Raw genomic sequence first — 19,571 nt, forward strand, 5'->3', positions numbered from 1 at the left:
TTAAATTAGTTTATCTTTTAATAGAATACATACAAGCTATTTGATAAAATTAATATATTTAATAAAGTATATTTTATCTGTGATGGACAGGTGACCCTGCCTCTTCCTGGAGAGGCACCAGCACCGCCTGACCACCAGGGACAAGGGTGTAAGAAAACGGATGGATGGATATTTTATAAAGTAAAATATACTATCTTAAAATATATCATTTGTGATGCATTTTATCCGTTATTTAGTGATAATGGGATTTATCACTAAACAGATTAATTCTTTTCTTTAATATTCTTGTTTTAATATTTTTGCCACAATTAATTTTCCATTATCATTTTAATTTACCTTTAAATACATACATTAAAATTATCCTAAATATTAAAACATCTCATATGTAATGAAAATGCATGGTTGTGGGCAGTCTTTTAATTTGAAGGCCGCGTTGGGGCTCTTCCGGTGTCGTAGGCGCTAACGCGGTGCGTCTTGACGCAGCGGGTTGCCGCTGGTGCGTCAGGAGGAGACGGGCGGAGAGATGCCATAACAGCAGCAGCATCAGGACCAGAGACCGAACCCCCAGCAGAGACCCGAACCCCGTCCGAGCTCCGGCCCTGCGGGTCGCCTCCCATGCTCCACCCGCCCCGCAGTGCGGCAGTGCGGGATCCTAACGCAGGACAGCGGCGGGGAGCGGCGGCATCTGGAGCGGAGGTAAGAGGAGGAAGAGGAGGACAGGGCGTGGAGGAGGGGGGGCTGGGACCGGACTGTCTGGGATGACTGCAGCCGGAGGCGGCGCATCCCGGCCGGGCCGCCGCAGATCAGAGCCCGCGGCCCGCTGGGAGGAGCTGGACCAGCCGCTCGGATCCTCCGGCGGCCGCGCGTGCGCGTTTGCGTGGCTCAGTTGAAATGATGATGATGATAATGATGATGATGATGACGTGACAGATATGAGCAGACAGCACTGCCAGGTTGCATCCAGTCAGGTTCAGGAAGGTCACGTGGTGTGACGTATGACAGGTTAGTTTCCGCTCAGTTCTTAAAGCTCCGCTGATGGTTGAGGCGCAGAAACCTGGACGATTCTTTAAATCACCGGAACAGAGTCAAGGCTTTATTGGGCCTCTGGTATTTTAATCAGGACTTTGACTAGGCCATTGTAACAGTTTGACCCTTTTTTGGCCATTTTGTTTAGGATCAGCTGCTGTGTTTGGGTTGGTGGTTCTGGTGATGATCTGGTCTGGTTTGGACCCAGAACCAGCTGGAGCTCATGGTCCAGTCAGCAGCTCTGCTCAGATCCTCACAGAACCAAAACGGATCCAACTCAGTCCGTTCAGATCACGGACCTGGAGCGTTTCAGAACCAAAGGGGCGTGGCCTAAAGCTGTAAATCAATCAATCCAGAGTGTTAAATACAAACCTGTTACAATCTGCAGCAGATTAAACGTGTTTCTGAAACCAATCGGACCTCAGAGGTCGATTCTATGGTTCGGTCTGTGATCCCGGTGGGTCGACTTGAACCCGCCCGTCCGGGTCGGACCGTCAGTGGAGCGAAACTGTTTTTATCGATGACAGCGTGGGTTCAGGATCCCTGCTGCAGGATGTAGTTCAGGCTGTTTGTGGGTGTGGCCTCCGTTTCCCAGGATGCACTGCGGTTTGTCGGCAGGCCTGTGAAGATGAGCGTGACGTCATGGTTCCTGGTGAGCAGCTCCGGCACGCGGCACCGCCTCCCCAAGGAGATGATCTTCGTCGGCCGCGAGGACTGCGAGCTCATGCTGCAGGTGAGGAGGCATCCGACCATCCAACCAGGCATCCGACCATCCAACCAGGCATCCGACCATCCAACCAGGCATCCAACCATCCAACTACACGTCCAACCATCCAACCAGGCATCCGACCATCCAACCAGGCATCCAACCATCCAACCATACGTCCAAACATCCAACCAGGCATCCAACCATCCAACCAGGCATCCGACCATCCAACCAGGCATCCAACCATCCAACTACACGTCCAACCATCCAACCAGGCATCCGACCATCCAACCAGGCATCCGACCATCCAGCTACACGTCCAACCATCCAACCAGGCATCCAACCATCCAACTACACGTCCAAACATCCAACCAGGCATCCAACCATAGACCCACTCATACATCTAGCCATCCAACCATCCAACTGTACATCCGACCAAACATCTAACCACGCATCCAACCATAGAGCCATACATCCACCCATCCTTCCTTCAATTTTCTCTTCTTCCTCTCTTCTCTTCATCTTTGTTCTTCCTCCATTATTTTTCTCTTCATCACCTTCATCATCACTTGTTCCTTGTAAAACTCGTCGTCGTCTTTTATCTCGTCTCCTTTAAACTCACTGATTAATAGACTGTGTATGTGTGTGTGTGTGTGTGTGTGTGTGTGTGTGTGTGTGTGTGTGTGTGTGAACAGTCGCGCAGCGTGGACAAGCAGCACGCCGTCATCAACTACAACCCAACAACCGACGAACACCTGGTGAAAGACCTGGGCAGCCTGAATGGGGTGAGACACACACACACACACACACACACACACACACGCACACACACACACACGTTTCTCTAAGCATGCCCCGCCACCCTGTGACATCACAGCTCTCCACCAATCAGCTGCAAGAACACATTGGAGAGTCGATTGATATCAAATCCGATGATTTTTTAGAGTTTTTGATAATTTTTGTTGAATATTTTGTAGTTTATTAATAAACTGGATCAGAGATCAAATCTGATCTGATTTCTCATTTTTCCTGCAGACATTTGTGAACGACCTGCGGATCCCTGATCAGACCTACATCACACTCAAACTGTCCGACATCATTCGCTTCGGATACGATATCCTTCCCTGTGTGTGTGTGTGTGTGTGTGTGTGTGTGTGTGTGTGTGTGTGTGTGTGTGTGTGTGTGTGTGTGTTCACTGATCCTGTTCATGCAGATTTAGTTTTTCCTGAGCCGCCTCTGCACATTCTCACGTCTACGTTCTGGAGAAAAGTCAACACAAAGTCCCAGAGGAGGCGCTGAAGGTCAGGTCACATTTCAATCTGCTGGCTGGAGCGTTGTGCAGGAATCTAGTTTATTATTTCATCAACTTTCAAGTGGATTGATGTAAATTTGATCCAGAACACAAACAGCATCAGATTCTGAAAGACCAGTGCTGTTTGGGACAGCGTTGTTAAAACAGGAAGTGATTTTGATGCAGAAGAAAAAGAAAATGGCTTCCTGCTCTGCTGCTGCAGATTTCTTCTCTTTTATCTTGTTTAGTGAATTGTTACAGATTCTTTTAATGTATAAAATAAATTAAAAGCATGCTTTTATTCAGAATACCAACAATAAGAAATTAAAACATGCAAACAGAAGCAGGTTCTTTAAGGACAGCCAGGCATGTTGGGTGATGTAGTTTTATTCAATAAGTGGAAAAAACAGAAAGTATTAACTTATTAACTCATGCAGCAGGTTAATTGTGAACAGCTGCAGCTGTCAGAGCGTTTGAATCTCAGACAGTTTCTCCTCTTCGTTTCTCTTCTGGATTTTTCCTGGTTCTGTTTTTCCTGACTGACTTTGTGCTTACGGGTCGCCGGGTGAGAACTTTGAGCTCAAACAAACGTTTTTGTTTTGACAGCATGAGAAGTACAGCAGTCAGCTGCAGATGAGCCTGAAGGCTGCAGAGGGGAGGAAGAGCGATGAAGAGGAGGGACAGCGAGGCGACAAGACGACGAGCACAAAGAGCATCACACAAGGTACGAACCCGAAACCCAGAGAGGAACCCGGCTGGTCCGGTCAGCTGGCCAGGAGCTGCTGCTGACTCAGGGATTTTCTGATGACCTGGTGCACATTTTACATTTTGCTGATCTGCAGTTTTAGTTCATCTCCAACATAACAGATTATGACAACAGGAACTTTGTTGCCGTCTTTTCCTTCTACCTGGAGACTTGTTCTTGTTTCAGGACTCTGGACTCGGTCCTTAGAACCACACGTGGACTGGTTCCCTCCAAACATCCGTCCCATAAACCAATACTCACTCACTGTCTGGCCTTAGATAATCTGCTAATAGCAGAGTTAATGTTTCACTTACTGCTTTTGAAAACTTTACAAACATTTAGCACACTTAGCTTCCTGTAAAGAATTTTTTCCAGATAAAATGTAAAGCACTAATTTATTTGGCTGTTTGGTAAACTTTTATTTTGAACAAAGTTCATCATCTGTGTTGAAATTTTGGTTATCAACTGGTAAGGATTTGCAATATTTATATTCATGCTCTTATTTTGAAATGGGTGAAGACTGTACACATCAGTTCTGTTTCCTCTCTTCATATTCTCTTTTTATCATGAATTCTATGAGCAAATGGTAAATATGCAACAAATGAATGAATGATATTTTAATGGTCTCGCTATGGCGTCTTGTACCAAAACTAACCATCAGCCAAACTCTTTTCACAAGAGTCAGGATTAATTAGTTCTTCCTTTATTTCCATGTAGAATGGAGTGAAACTGCCAAAACACAAATAACTCAGGATGAGCTCAGAGCAGCAAAGAGGAGTGTTTTACATTCAGATTAGACATTAGAAGTACAACAACAATGCTACCTCAGAATGCTATGAGCTGCAATGCTACATAACGGCCTAAGAAAGCTTAGCAGCCTGCTAGTTAGCAATGACGTAGCAAATAATCAAACCACCTGCAGATATTTCCAGAACTAATTAAACATAAATTCAATACACAAGTTACTTCTTTTCTCATATGTTAACATAAAGGCTCGTTTTGAAGTATAACACTACTACAGGCATCGCTTCGAAGAACTCGGCCTGGAATGCTGCGTTCATAACAGACACGTCTGTTCATCTGCTCTACAGCTAGCAGACAAGCACACTGACTAAATAACATAGAAGTAAAGCAGTTCCCTAAAAGTCCAACAGATGGCAGCAATGCGCGTGCAAAATAAAACACCCACAGTTTACAAGACAGATATACATAAAAAGGAGTGTTGATAAAACAAATGCAAGGTAATTTTCACATATAAATAGTTTTGAGAGACTGCTCACATCACCATGGTTGAATTTAGCGCTAAACAGACTATAGATTATTGAGCTAATCCTTATGGTTCATGCTGTAGGGTTAGCATAGCTAAAGTCTAAGTTAGCGGTACCCCCCATGGTTACTTGGATGTAGACAGGAATGTGTTTCCAGAACCATCTTTTGGTAAATGTGTGTGTTTCTGACAGAAACCCCGGTGAGTCGGCCCACGCCTCTATATGGCCAGCCCTCCTGGTGGGGAGAGGAGGATTATGGGAGTAAAGTCCAAGGCAGCGACGAGCCTCATCCAGGTAGATGGTTGTTCATCAAACATCTGGAGGATTCGTACTTGTGTCTCATCAGCTGTTGTGTCTATAAACCAGATTTTCCTGGCTCTCTCTCCGACGCTCAACCAAAGACCATCTTCCCTTCCTACCACCGCGAGCCCAGCTACTTCGAGATTCCCACCAAGGATTTCCAGCACCAGAAAACCTCAGAGGTGGAGCTCCATGAGATCCCCACCAAGGACACGGACGCCCCCAACGCCCCGCCCTCCCCGCCAACCCCAACCCCGCCCGTCGTGCAGAGCCACGCCTCCTTCACCATCGAATTTGACGACTGCATGCCCGGCAAGATCAAGATCAAAGACCACGTCACCAAGTTCTCGACTCGCCAGAGGAAGGGTCAGGCGCCCCCCGCCAAGACCGCCACCACCACTGCACCCGTAGAGATGATGTCAGCGCAGAGCAAGGTGGCTGATTGGTTGGTCCACAGTGATGTCAGCATGATGAGGAGGCATCCGCCATGCGAGGACGTCTACAGCACCAAGAGTGACCTTGCCATGAACATCAAGACCCTTAAAGGTCAGAGAGGTTGCTTTGGTATTACTATGATGCTGTAAAACATTATGACCACCTGTACAAAGTTCCTTCTTCACCAAACGGAAACAAAAATGGAGTAGCATCAGATTTTAGTGGTTGGAGGATTTCTCTTTAGTCTTTGGCTAAAGTCCAGAAGCCATTTCTCCTGCTAGCACTAGGCTAGCACATTTGTTTTGGTTGTATTTACCCAGAATGCCCTGCGCTGTAGTCCACTTCCTGCTTTTGGAGCGCTCTCTGGTTCACTTGGTATTCACATATGCATTCAAACCAAACCAGAGTTCACTTCAACTGAACCCAGACCGAGGTTTGTATCCTGGTGTTTGGTTTTTGGTTGATTGCGCATTTAAACCTCCCAAAATGAACTGGACTTTCTAGATAAACACACTAGAGTTTGATTAAAGAGAACTGGTGGGAATGCACCCTTAATCATAAAAGTGTATTGATCAGATTATTCTTTTACCAGGTCATCATCATGAGGATGGAACCCAGAGTGACTCTGAAGACCCGGTTCTCAAAGCCAAAAGTAAATCCCAGCACTCTGTCCAGTCAGAGCAGCCTGATAAACCTCAGCAGACGGTCCAGTCCAGTCAGCAGCCGGTTCCAGCACAGAAACTCCACCATGTGCTGCAGTACTCTCCGCCCAGACAGGCCCCTGCCTCAGCTGTGGCCCCTGATCAGCCCCTGTCCCAGAGCCCTCCCCAGCCACCGTTGCCCACAGAAATGTCCAAACAGGGACTGTCTGAGCACCTCACCCAGCAGGCCTTCATCATCGAGTTCTTTGACGACAACCCGCGCAAGAAGCGTTCACAGTCCTTCACCCACAACCCCGCTCACGGCGACTCTTACTCCACCCTCAAGGCCAAGATGGAGCGACGGAAAGGCGGCGAGAGGCCGGCATCGATGCATGGACACATCCCTCCCACTCAGCAGGTGACGGTTCCCCTGAAGGGTCAGGGCCACAGTGGCCCTCAGAGATCAAGCTCTCTAAAGCGGGAGAAGACAGAAGGGGAGGCAGGTTCATCAGGCTCCTCCTCTCGCTCTTCATCAGGCATCATCATCAGACCTTTTGGCAGTGTTGGGAAGAAGTCAAAGCTTGCCCAGGAGTTTGCTGCAGAGTTCCTGAAGGACTCTGGTCAGAAGGATTCCTCCCCAACCAGAGACAAAGTCTCTCCTCCACCGATGTCTGCCCCACCAGTGATGGTTTCGCCCCCTCATGCCCAGATCCCTTCCCCACAGGAACCTCCAGCACTTTCTTCAGTTTCCTACCCCTCATCACCGTTACAACCTCCAGTAGCCTCAAAGTCCTTCAAACCAGCCACTGGTCCAGCCCAGGTGGCTCCTCTGGGCCAACCATCTGGACCACACATGTCCCCCATGTTGTCTTTGGGAGTCCATGGGGGAGACCCCAAAATTTCCCAGAGGATTGTGAGGAATGAGGAAGATGACAGCCTGAGTGATGCCGGGACTTACACCATAGAGACCGAGTCGCAAGACAAGGAGGTGGAGGAGGCCCGCAACATGATTGATCAGGTGAAGTCACAGTGACCATTAGTCAACACATCAGTATGAACTGTATATTTCTTAACTTTATGAAAACAGGTTTAATTGTAACAACTGATGCATGAAACTTCTTGTCCTTCTTGCTTTTTCCTCCTGTGTGGTCACACCACCGTCTCATGCATGCCCTGTGCCAAACAGGTGTTTGGCGTCCTTGACTCTCCAGAGTACAGTGGCGCGACCACAGGAGTCTATAGACCGGTCATACATGAAGGCAAAGATGAGCACCATACCTTGCCTGGTGATGGTACCAGTGTGGACCTATTGCATGGCTTTATCCCAGCAGCTGTCAGTGCCCCCCCAACAGGTCCCACGCAGGTAACACTGGAAAAGACCCAGGACAAATGTTGGAGCATGTTGTTGTCCAAGTGCATGCACACTGGTGTTTGTGCTCCATTCCTCATGTTACCAATTTCTTTCTGCTCGGTCTTGGTTGGTTCTTTGTTATCCTGGTGTTTGGCCTTGTTGCTCATCACTGTTTGTGTTCTAGGTTCAGATTCACGCAGCTGATCTTGAAGGACCTAAATGGGTTTCTCGGTGGGCCAGTCTGGCTGACAGCTATGCTGAACCTGGTTCTACTCCTCCTCAAGGGGAATGTCTCGAAGGTACTTAACATTTTATCTCATTAATTAAACAAAAACAAGTATATAATGTAAAGGGCTGTGGATTAAAATACACAAATCTATTCAAAAATGAGTCTGTAACATGAAGAAAAGTATAAAAATTGAAGGATAATAGTGACCCAAGTTGAGCTAACAAGATGTTGTTTTACAGATTTGCGTTACATGAGTCAGTCAGTGGGAAGCTACAGCTATGACACCTCAGAGTCAGAGACGAGCCACAGCTCCAGGACCAGAAGGCTGCTGCCTCAGGTTCCTCCAGACAAGGTGGAAAGTGTCACTCCAAGCATCCTGATACGGCATGAATCCTACCAAGGTCATAAATCTGTGGATAGAGTTTACGTTCCTCCCTGTTCCCAAGACTCCACCCAGCACCTAGCCATTCAGGACGACGTGGACCCAGACAGTCTCAGCGATGCCAGTCGCTCTGAGGATGGACCCGCTCTGGTTAATGCAAAGAAAATTGATGTAATTACCGGAAACGTGTCCCCAGTTGCTCCCGGCTATCAGTTTAAAGTTCAGGAGAAAGTTTCTCCAACCAACAAATCCACCTTCTTCTACATTGGTGCCGAGGATCAACCAGGCAAGCCTGAACAGGCCCGAAGCCCCGTACAGGGTGAGAGGACTCGAGAACCTCCGGCTAAAACTCCTCCAACAACAGTCTTGATCCGTCACTTGAGTGGACATGAACCCAGAAGGACAGGCGTCAAACCCAACAACTCCGCTCCAAACCTCCAAACACAAGACAAAGACTCTGTTCCTACAAAAGACAGCTACATCGTCCGTCAAGAAAGTTTCACCAAAGATCGACCCAGTGACACCGTCCAGATGAAGAAGCTTCCCCACATCTCCAGCCACCCTTCCATTAGAGATATGGAACAGAGCATCCAGGAAACACAGCCCTTCCTTCAGGAGTCAGAGGGAGCGCTGTCCTCTCTGGACACCAAGATTCCTTCTTCTGGTTCTGGTCGTAGCTCAAAGAAAGAGGGTTCCTCCACCCACATGGATGATTCTCTCTCTGGTGAGTCAGATGTGGATACAGCTAGCACCGTGAGTCAGGTGAGTAGCAAAAATGCTCCTGTTAACTCCACGTCTAAAAAGCGACCTGCCATAAGCAGCCTTCAGAAGGAGAAGTCCTCTTCTAGCCCGTCTATCCAAGAAAAGGGTCGACAGCTAAGTGCTCGAGAGCGGCTCTCTGAGAAACGACGCACACAGACAACAACTGACGTGCCAAGCAAGGCAGAGGCAACGAAGCGTTTTCAGATGCGCCGCAGTACAGGAAACCGTGGTTCTCTGGATTTATCCGAAGGTCAACAAGGTACTGCACCTAACTGGACTGAAACTACTTCATCTGATCACGAAATTTTACATCCCTCCAGCCGTACCAAGAAAGTTATTGCCCCTCTACAGAAAGAGGACAATGGAAAGACACCTAAGTCAGCAGCTCAACAGGTTTTAACTCGTTCTAACAGCCTGTCAGCACCAAGGCCAACTCGAGCGTCCATGCTGCGACGTGCCCGCCTCGGTGACGCCTCAGACAATGAGGGCACAGAGACCGATCGGACCTCCCAGAACTCTGATCATATTTCCGCACCCCCTAAAGCTGAAGGTAAGAAGCTGTCCAGGCTGGACATCTTGGCGATGCCCAGGAAGAGAACCGGCTCATTTACGACTCCAAGTGACAACGAATCCTCGACAAGTCGGTCTGGCTTCTCTGGTCGCAACAGTGAACCAGCTGTCACAGCAAGGAAGACATCTGTTGGTGATGCTCGCCAGGCAGCCAGTAAAGGGGGCGGAGCTCCGGTGAAGCAAACACTGTCACGTACCCGATCAAGCGGAGTTAAGCACCCCAGTGGTGGTGAGTCTCTCAGGGATCCTCAAATCAGGCCTCCAGGGCCGGTATCCTGCAACATTTAGATGTATCTCTGCTGCAACACGCCTGAGTCACTAAAGAGTTCGTTAGCAGGACACTGAAGAACTGGGCAACAAACTGAGGCAGTGACTCAGCAATTTGATTCAGGTCTGTTGGACCAGGGACACATCTAAAAGTTTCAGGTCACCAGCCCCCAAGAACACGAGTTGAGGACCCTTGGTCTATGTGTTAGCTTTTCTGACATGTATTTGCTAGTTTGTGTTGTTGTTTTGCCAAATATGAAGATTTGATTTTGTGATTCTTTTGGATTTGGAGGTTCAGTGTGTGTCCCTTTGTGTCTGTGGCTCAAACCTCGATATTTATGACATAGACTTTAACCATCCAAGCAGATAAACAGTTGACGCCTTTTGCTGATTATTTTTCAGGGTCGCGTCGCAAACAGAAGGGCTCAGACTTCTCATCTTCCTCTGAGGAAGAATACGACACAAACACTGGCTTCTCCAAAGCGAAGCGATCCTCTCATTCAATGACCGCTGGCCAATCACAGCGCAGCCAGAGGACAGCTGCTAGCAGAACCAAGTCTGTCTCCCTGGAAACTGAGGAGGACGAGGACCAGAACGACGTCGACCCGTACCAGAACTGGTCCACTCACAGCGCTGAGATTGCCAAGTAAGAGCTCTGCTGCCATCGGCTGCTCTCCTTCATCTCTCAGGCATCCACTGATAGTTTGGTTTGCCTTTCGACTGCAGGCTCAGTCAGGACCTGGCCAAAGATCTGGCCATCTTGGCGAAGGAGATCCATGACGTTGCCGGGGATGGGGATCCTCCTCCCACCGCCACCTCCCCTAGTTCAATCCCCAACACGCCAGGCTCCACCATCTCTGCCCGGGAGGAGGTAGGAATCAAACACCCTCCCAACATGGCCACTACCACCATACCATCATGGCCTCCAAAACTGGGAACACGAACATCTATCCATGACCTACAGGGGGCAGTATCAATAACCAGAAGTTCTCTTCTTTCACATTTCTATACATTTTTAAGTCTGGATAAATGTGTCTGATTTTCCAGACACTCCCACAGCCAGTTAAGCTAGCTCATCTCATCCCAGTGTTCCCAGTTTAGACGCTCCTGTTTCGGTGTTCCACTCTGGCGCTGGTCCAGTCATGCAGGAAGCTGTTTGTTTGTTTGCAGGTTGATCTGCAGGAGCTTCATTCTGCTTCAGACTCTTACAACCTTTCATATGTTTGTTCTTCTGCAAAGACGCCATGTGTTGCATTTCTCCACGGGGTTCGACCGGCTCAGGTGTCCAACTCTGACTCATCACCCACCCGCCCACTCCTCCGGTTCCCCCTCCTCCGGTTCCCCCTCCTCCGGTTCCCCCTCCACCGATCCTAACACGCCCCTCTCACTGTGTTGGATTGTTCTGCACTTTTGAATTATTGTCATCTCATCCTGTCTTGTGTGTCCAGAGCACCAAGCTGGAGTCAGTCGGTTGGATGAATATTTAGTTCAACCTGAGACTAAACACATCCAGCCGAGGTTGTTTGTGCCAAATTTACTAATTTAATTTTCTCCAACTGAGCTGATCCCAGCTTAATAAATTCACTGTCATCAAATCTCACCTTGACTAACTATTGATCCTTGCACTGCACTGCTGCACCGCTACCACATAAATCAGTGTATCATCGGCGTAGAGTGAAAGGCACAATCACCTTATTTTACACAGTAGCTTTCCTTCCATGTTCCTGTGGACAGGAGTTTATTTATGGAGGCAAAAATGACCATTATTTAATAAATAAATGAAACTTTAACAAATATTTTGCAATACAGAACAAAATAAAGTGAATAAATATGAAAAAATTACATATTTTAGTCTTCAGTGTATTAAAGTCACATTCTTATTAAACTTGTACATTATTTTATTAAGACATGTAAATAACTATTCATAAATTTATTGATTTAATATGTTTTAAATTTTATTTGATTTATTAAATGTAGATTTATTTAAGTTAATTATTTATTGAATTGTGGGATTTTCTGATATTCATACAGGAACACCAAACCTGCAATAAATTATGAAAACATTAAAAGAAATATAAAAATTAGGTCTAAAATATATGGTTTACAAAAGCATATTTAACTTTTTAATTATTTCTGAAACATCTGAATGTATTTTTTGAAATTTTATTTCCTTTATTTAACCAGGTAAACCAGGAGATCTAGATCTCATTTTCAACAGGGACCTGGACAGAAGTCTGCAATACACAGCAACCTGGTTACAAAATAAAACTAATTAATTCATAAATAACTAACCAGCATCAGTCAGTGGGCGGGGCTAGCACTGAGCTAATTAACCAATCAGCTGATAGTTTATTTGATGAACCACAGTGATTTTATGTTTACTGCTCTACAGGGAAAAGCCAGTATTTATTTATTTATGTAATTTTTCAAAAACATTCCTTAAAATATTGACACAATAAATAATTGTAAAACTTTTTATTTGTTTAAAATCTTTAATTTAAAAACATTGTATTTTGTTTTGAGTTTTGTGGTTTATGTAGAGTAAGAACCTCCAGTGTTTCTGGTGTCCTCATGTCCCACAGTCTCCAGCTCCACCCTTAGTTCTGTTGATGAGTCTCCATCAGCCTGTGCTGGTAATGAACTGGTTTTACTGGTTCATGGAGCTGTGGCTGGGTTCTCTTGCACTCCCTGGTCCGACTTGGCGCTGTATCCCAGCAGAACCTGGACCTCCCTGTCGCTCCCCACCATTGCAGCTGCATGTTGACTTGGTGCATGCGTTGATCTCCAGCCTTTGCTGAACCGGAGTCGTTTTGGATCATTTGGGTGTACTCTCTTTCCAGCTGGTCCATCGTATTCCTGAGGCCAGCTTAAACTTCCAGAAGGTTCCTCCAGGTTCTGCAGCCATCTTGGACCTGGACGCTAATATGAATGAGGCAGAGCCCACTTCTTTGCAACGCCGTCCGTGGAACCGCGAAGAGGTCACTGTCCGATCCCACCAAGGCCGCGTTCACACTGCAGCTCAGCTCAACACAAAGCTTAGTCTGGGAACGAATTCCCACTAAACTCAACGTTCCTGGTTTTAGTTTCCATTCCTCCAGCTTCAGCATTTTTACGGTTGTTGGTTGTTTTCAGATCATTCAGGACGCAGCAGCTGATTTGTTTTATGATCTCTGAGCTGTTAGGAGGATTTCAGCCTCAGCTGATCCTGGATGGTTTAGGCGTCAAAATTACACATTTTAATTCCTGGATTTATTCATCTCTGTTCAGAAAAGTTTAGATTCAAAACTTCACTTAAAAGTTATGGGAGATCTTAATTTCTATTTAAAATCACAAGATTAGGATGGATGGTCTGCCCATCTCCGCCACTTCCTGTCTGTTAGCCCCGCCCCCTGATGTTCTGGACTTCGATTGGTCTGCTCTGAAACTCCTTTCATTTCCTGCTTCGTACTTGAAATCTTTTAAAACATCTTAACGACATGATGCTGCCACCGCCGAGCTTCACCCATGTGTTGATCGAGTCCAAACATCTCCGCTCCCGATCCGCCAGACGACATAAACCCAAAACCGAAGACGTCATTTGAATCCTTCCAGGCTGCCGGTGGAGCGACGGCCTCTTCCTCGCCGAGCGGCCGTTCAGCCCGTCGGACTCTCACTGGCTTTTATTCTGACGCTGATTCATGTTTCTCACCAGAACCATCTGGAAACTGGGCCCAAAGCTGGTCTGTTTGTACATTAAGTAGGTTTCCCTCCAGTTAAGCCATGACATCGTCATCATCAGGGATTTTCAAATCAAAAGCCTGGATTAAAGGCATTGCAGTGTTTTATCACATTGGCATTTAGCAAATTTAAATAATGTAGTTATTCTAAAGGAGCAGAGCGGAATTTTGGTCTCATTTATTTGTCAGAATCATAATTTTGCTAATTTTATGTAGCATCAACACATCGTTCTGGTTTATGTGTGAAAGCAGCTCATGTTTTAGCCAAAGGTTAATCAGCTGCAGCAGCATCAGGAGCTCTAACCCTGAAGGTTCAGTCTGTCTCCTGATGGTGGCGCTGCAGGGAGTCTGATCTGCAGTGTGAACTCAGCCACGACTCCTCGTGTTTTCACTGAACGTTTGTCCGTCTGCTGCAGTCAGTTTTGGGTTTTCTGGGAAATCGGTGCTGATGATGAAGACGCTCGGCGCTCATCTCGGTCTCTGTGTTGTGGAAACTCTTCCAGGTGATCCTGGACAACCTGATGCTGAACCCGGTTTCCCAGCTGTCCCAGGCCATCCGGGAAAACACCGAGCAGCTGGCCGAGAAGATGAAGTATGCAGCGGTGTGAAGACTTTCTGCCTGCTCGGCTCCAGCTGAACTAACCGGATGGTTTCTGGTTTCAGGGTTTTGTTCCAGAACAAAGCAGATGTATGGGAGGAGATTGAGGCCAAGATCAACACTGAGAATGAAGTTCCCATTTTAAAAACCTCCAACAAGGTAACTGAGCTGCCATTTTTACAGCAGCATCCAGAGTTCAGCGCCTCCTATTCTAAATATTGTCTTCGCTTGCAGGAAATTACCTCCATTTTGAAGGAACTGAGACGAGTCCAAAGGCAGCTGGAAGGTATTTGGGTTCAATAACTTCTGGTTTTAGTTGTTTCCCAGGTGGCCTCAGAAAATACAAAAAGAAAAAAGAAAATACTAATTTAGCATTGATGGAGTGAATCAACCAGGCTAGCATAAGTCCATCAGATGTTGATGTTATTCTTCTTTAGTAAACAGGAAGTAGAGGTTGATAAGTAGCATGGAAACAAACTTTAGACGATTAGAGAGAGTCCTCCCGTTTGCTGAACGTTCCCACATAGAAATTTTCCCAAAATTTGTTCCTCTGAATAGTCTCAGACCCACCAACACCAACTTCAGCTTTAATAAACTGAACAAATTAAAATTCAAGGATCTGATTTGCTAATGGAGTGAAGCAACTAATGATCATGTCGTCTGCATAAAAGTTGACTTTGCATCTTAAAAATTGCTGCAAAGATAATTTTTATAAAAAGTGAAAAGCAGGAGTGCTAACATGCTGCCCTGAGGAACTCCTATGTCTCAGCTTGGCGGCCATGTTGTTTCCTTGGATGATCGCCGTCTGTTGCTTTACGGGGCGATTGCTGATGTCTTTCCTTCTCTGCATTTATTTAATATTGGACCTAACATCACACAGACTGACAGTTTAAATGCATTTTTCTGCCTTGGATATTCAGCTTGTTTTTTTAAATGCTGTGTTTTGTGTTTTCTGTCTTGCAGTCATAAACACCATCGTGGAGCCTGGTGGGGGTCTTCAGGCGGCCGCCATCACAATGCCGTCTCTGACTCAAACTCGCCAAACCACCAAGGAGAAGAAACCCGCTACCAGAACCCGAACCTCCAACGCCAACGAAAGCACCAAGCGACCGCCTCGTGGGCCTGATGGGTCCCACCACGCGCCCTGAGCGGGCAACCGTAGCACATCGGGACAGACGTCATGCATCCACGCCACTGCGGTGTGAGACGGAGTCCCGCTGGGCGCTGTGTTTGGACCGGCGTGGTGTGGATGCGCTGAACCTGTCCAGAACAAAGCACCCATCTGTGCCCAGTGATTTCATCAGAACATCGTGATTGGCCACAGTGTATCTTCGTAGAGCTGCTTTCTCGTCGTACAAGCTCAACCAAACTTAGTCAACACAGCTGCTCTCACCACGGCGTTCTGCGGACAGAACTGTACAGAAGTGTATTAATAACTTTGTGCTTTGACGATCTGTTGTGTTGCATTTGAACAGAGGATAGAAACATCCTAATAGCATTCTGTGTATCTTTATAAGGTTTTACCTTTCTGCCCGTCAGATGGGTCCCACGCTGCTTCCACACTTCATGGACCGGGTCCAGTAGAACACCTGCTGAATGTTCTGCTGCCTGACCGACGACAGCCAGGCTCTCCGCCTGCTCCATCTCGCTGGGATTGTGCTGCTTCTGCTGAATGTTGCGAGTGTTGAATGTGGGAGAGACTCTGTGAAATAACTGGAATGTCTGCATGAGAGAAAGCTTAACGACTCCGACTGGTCCTCGAACGCATCGCCTCTCTAAAGGAATGAATCAGTCTGACAGATGAAAAGTAAAGCTTATTAAAAAGACCTGAGAACTTCTTAAAGTGTAACTCAACCCGCTGTGGAAGCAAAGCCCGCCGCCCAAAAATCTCAAAATTCTGGGCGGAGCCAGAACACAGTTAGGGGCGTGGCTAAGCGTGTGAATGAGCAGAGCGGGTAAAGCGGGGCTGTGGCGATGGCTGTGGCCCTGTTGTCAGCTTAGTAATAGCTGCTATAGTTAGTGACTTTTTTTTAACAACAGTAACTACCGACAAATCTAGCAACTTTTTCCAAAAAAAGCTTCTAGCAACAAATTTAATGCCTTTTTTCCCCAAAAATCAACAGACCAAACTTGCAACTTTTTACAAAAAAGCGACTAGCTTCCAACCCAGCGACTTTCTTTCTTTCTTTTTTTTTTTTTACAGTGACTAGCGACTTTTTCTTCTTTATTGGAGACTTTTATTGTGACGTGAAAACACCAGCTGCTGTCAGAGTGAGATGGTTTTATGGTTTTATCCCTGAACGCAGGGCTGTGTGACGTAGACATGAACCAAGCTGGAACCAATAGGAAAATACATCTGCAGTACCCCCATTTCAACCATAAGAGGGCAGCACTGAAATGGCTCTAGGCTAAATATTGCAGAATTAAACAAATTTACACTAAAATGTCTCATTTTACACAGAAACAAAGTTATCAACCTTAAGGACAAAACTAGACAAATTAAATGAAAACAGTTGATTATGGGTTTAGTTCCTCTTTATTCATGAGGAACTAAACCCAGATGAACTGGCCTGGTTCAGTCTGTCAGTCTCTAGGTTGTTTCCAACTCCCAGGTCTGTAGAAATCTGATGTCTGTCTCAGTTTTAGAGAAGTGCTGTATGACAGAGTATTTGGAGCTTTACGCGGTGGGAGGGCCACCCGCCGGATCCATGTGTGAGTTTGTTTTTGTTTGTCCGTTAGCTGCTAGCTGCTAGCTGTGCTGTTGTTGCTGTGTGCTGGGCTAATGTTTGTGTTTTTCCTCCGTCTTTGTGTTAAAGCAGCTGTGACGTTCATATGTAGAGGACTGTACAGGCAGTGAAATGATCCGGTTCATTTTCAGATAAATGAACGAAGCTGTTAACTCTCGGCTTCATTAGCCTAGCTTAGCAAACGGTGGGAATGCAAACCTGACGCCGTGCTTGGCTTTCATTCACTTTCAAACAAACTTTTACTTTCCTATCCAACTGGCTTCATCATTTAACCAAAAAAGTTTTTGTTTCATTTAGTAAAACAATGAAATGTTATTTAAACCAAAAACAGTTCAGTAGAAGCTCATGCTTACTGACTTATTTTTATCTACAAACACTGAGACAAACAGAGACTCGATGATTGAGCTCTGGGGAACTCCAGCACTGACTTTGTTTATTGTTTTTGTTTACTGCTGCGGCATTTTTGGAAGGTTTTATTATTCAGCAACTAGATAAATATGAGACAGTTGAATATATCGTGGTGTTTATTAGGTTACACAGCCCAGAATTATCCTGTCATAAGAGTAGGAAATTGGGGTTAATTATTAAAAGTTATAGTTTAAAACCAAATCTTTAGCTGGCAAGCTAAATATTTAGTTTTAAGTAAATATGGAGTTTGGAGCAAGGTAAATATTTAGCTTGCTAACTAAATATTTTGAAACTGACATTAAACATTTATGAAAAAAATTGTGAAAATATGACTTTGAGCATTTAAGCCCATTTTCTTCCTTATGGCAGGTTAAATAACCCAAATTATTTCTTGGTTTTTGGTATCTCATAGTAACCTGATATTTCTGTGTTGACTGACCTAGACAGGCATCTGTTTCCACTGTAAGCGCTAAGCTAGGCTAACTTCACTCTGGTGATTGTTTTGTACAAAAACACGATTCAATCTCCAGCAGAGATGAAGGATTCTCTATGGAAACCTATAAAACCACTTTAGAGAAATAAAATGCTACATGGCTTGCCATAGATATGACAAAGTTTTGATTTTTACTTTGAAGTTTAAATATTTGATGGAAAGTTTCAGAATTTAGACTTTTAATGTCAGATTTAAAGTCTAAATTAGGACTTTGAATCTGATGACAACTTCAAAAGTAACCATGACTTTTTTCATATTATGACTGAAAGTCTAAATTATTACACTAGTGCTCATATTTCTAACTTTGTATCTCATATTTATATCCAATTATTATCATTTAGACTTTTTTAAAACTTTCTACCACAGTTATGACTTTAAAGTCATATTTCTGATCTTGCATCCTATAAAACATCTAAGTTATGACCTTGATTAATTGCAACTTCTAAAAGTTATGATCCATTTTGCGATTATTCCTTCCTCTCTAGTGGCACATACGGGCCTCCATAGTTTCACTGACCTGTGGACTTGAAGTGTTGGGCTGGAGGAACCAGATATGGCAAACCTTTATTATAAAGTGCATGTTTCCTGCAGCTTGAGGCAGGTGAGGTTTCGATGCTAAATCACCAAATGTGCACTTTTTCCATCAGATGAACAAACACCTGGAGAAAACAGGTGGAGCTTTTATTTATCCTTCATGCTGATTGTTTGGAGAAGGTTTTATTTACGCAATCCTGACTGGGCGGCGCTGCAGCTGATTGGTGGTCTGGACTCCATGCGCTCTGTGTTTTGTTGCAGTGCATGCAGCTGAGTAGGAACAGCAAACATCTGCTCTGTTTCTCATTTTTTATGCATCTGATCAGATTATGGTGCTGCAGACGGACATGCGTTACTAACAAATGTTTCATATTTTCAAAGGATTTCCACACATCTGAACTCTTTTGTTTATCATCATTTCTTTGTATCATTCTGTCATTTGTAATAAACTGACTCCATGCACTCTGTTGGTGAACTGCAGGGAGACGTTTGTTATTCCAGAACGCCGTCGAAAACAGAACAAACCCAGAAACCAAAAACACCAAGAAAACATCCAAAAAACTTAACTTAAGAAAAAGGTCATCAGTGGTCAAGAATTTTAAACAGCGAGAGCCGGAAAAACAAGATCATTACAAACCTGATGTGAGATGAAAACGTTTTCTAAAAATTCAAAGAATACGAAGAGAAATATACAACGGTAAAATTCCACCAAAAAAACTCAAATTTTGAGATTAATTTCTTTCAAAAAGGAAAATTTTAGTTTGAAAAGTCACAAATTTTCAACTTGGAATTTCAAAAGTTGAAAATTTGCTAGAAAAAAAAATCAGAATTTTTTTGTTATCAATCTCAGAAAATTACTTGAAAAAAATGTGATGTTTAAAACACAAAATTTCCAAAAGTCAAATTGTTTTATTTTTCATACTCAGAAATTTCAAGAAAATTTCTGAATTTTTTGGCTGAAATTTACTAATTTAATTTTTTATTACACGGCCCTCATACGCCATCATAGAAATATGTCAAAAATTAATAAAACATAAAACCTGCAGTTGCCCCCAGGGAGACTTGTTCAGGTAAATCAGAAAAATGTCGCCCCCTGTTGGGA

At 45.0% G+C, this 19,571-nt stretch overlaps 1 protein-coding gene across 1 annotated transcript; it reads left to right on the forward strand.

The window, feature by feature from the left end:
- Positions 1 to 1,603: 1,603 nt before the first annotated feature.
- cep170bb (centrosomal protein 170Bb) lies at positions 1,604 to 18,931 on the forward strand. Its single transcript, XM_014981337.2, has 19 exons — positions 1,604 to 1,759; positions 2,428 to 2,517; positions 2,768 to 2,846; positions 2,975 to 3,033; positions 3,630 to 3,747; positions 5,229 to 5,330; positions 5,403 to 5,882; positions 6,364 to 7,430; positions 7,599 to 7,775; positions 7,948 to 8,062; positions 8,232 to 9,935; positions 10,376 to 10,619; positions 10,700 to 10,844; positions 11,144 to 11,254; positions 12,814 to 12,951; positions 14,193 to 14,281; positions 14,353 to 14,446; positions 14,522 to 14,573; positions 15,251 to 18,931. Exons 1-19 carry the CDS (start codon positions 1,655 to 1,657, stop codon positions 15,433 to 15,435), a joined length of 5,154 nt encoding a protein of 1,717 aa, XP_014836823.2. The 5' UTR covers positions 1,604 to 1,654; the 3' UTR covers positions 15,436 to 18,931.
- The last annotated feature ends 640 nt before the right edge of the window (positions 18,932 to 19,571 follow it).

Source organism: Poecilia mexicana, unplaced genomic scaffold, assembly GCF_051168715.1.
Source record: "Poecilia mexicana isolate PSO_F unplaced genomic scaffold, ASM5116871v1 scaffold_21, whole genome shotgun sequence".
Taxonomy (NCBI): domain Eukaryota; kingdom Metazoa; phylum Chordata; class Actinopteri; order Cyprinodontiformes; family Poeciliidae; genus Poecilia; species Poecilia mexicana.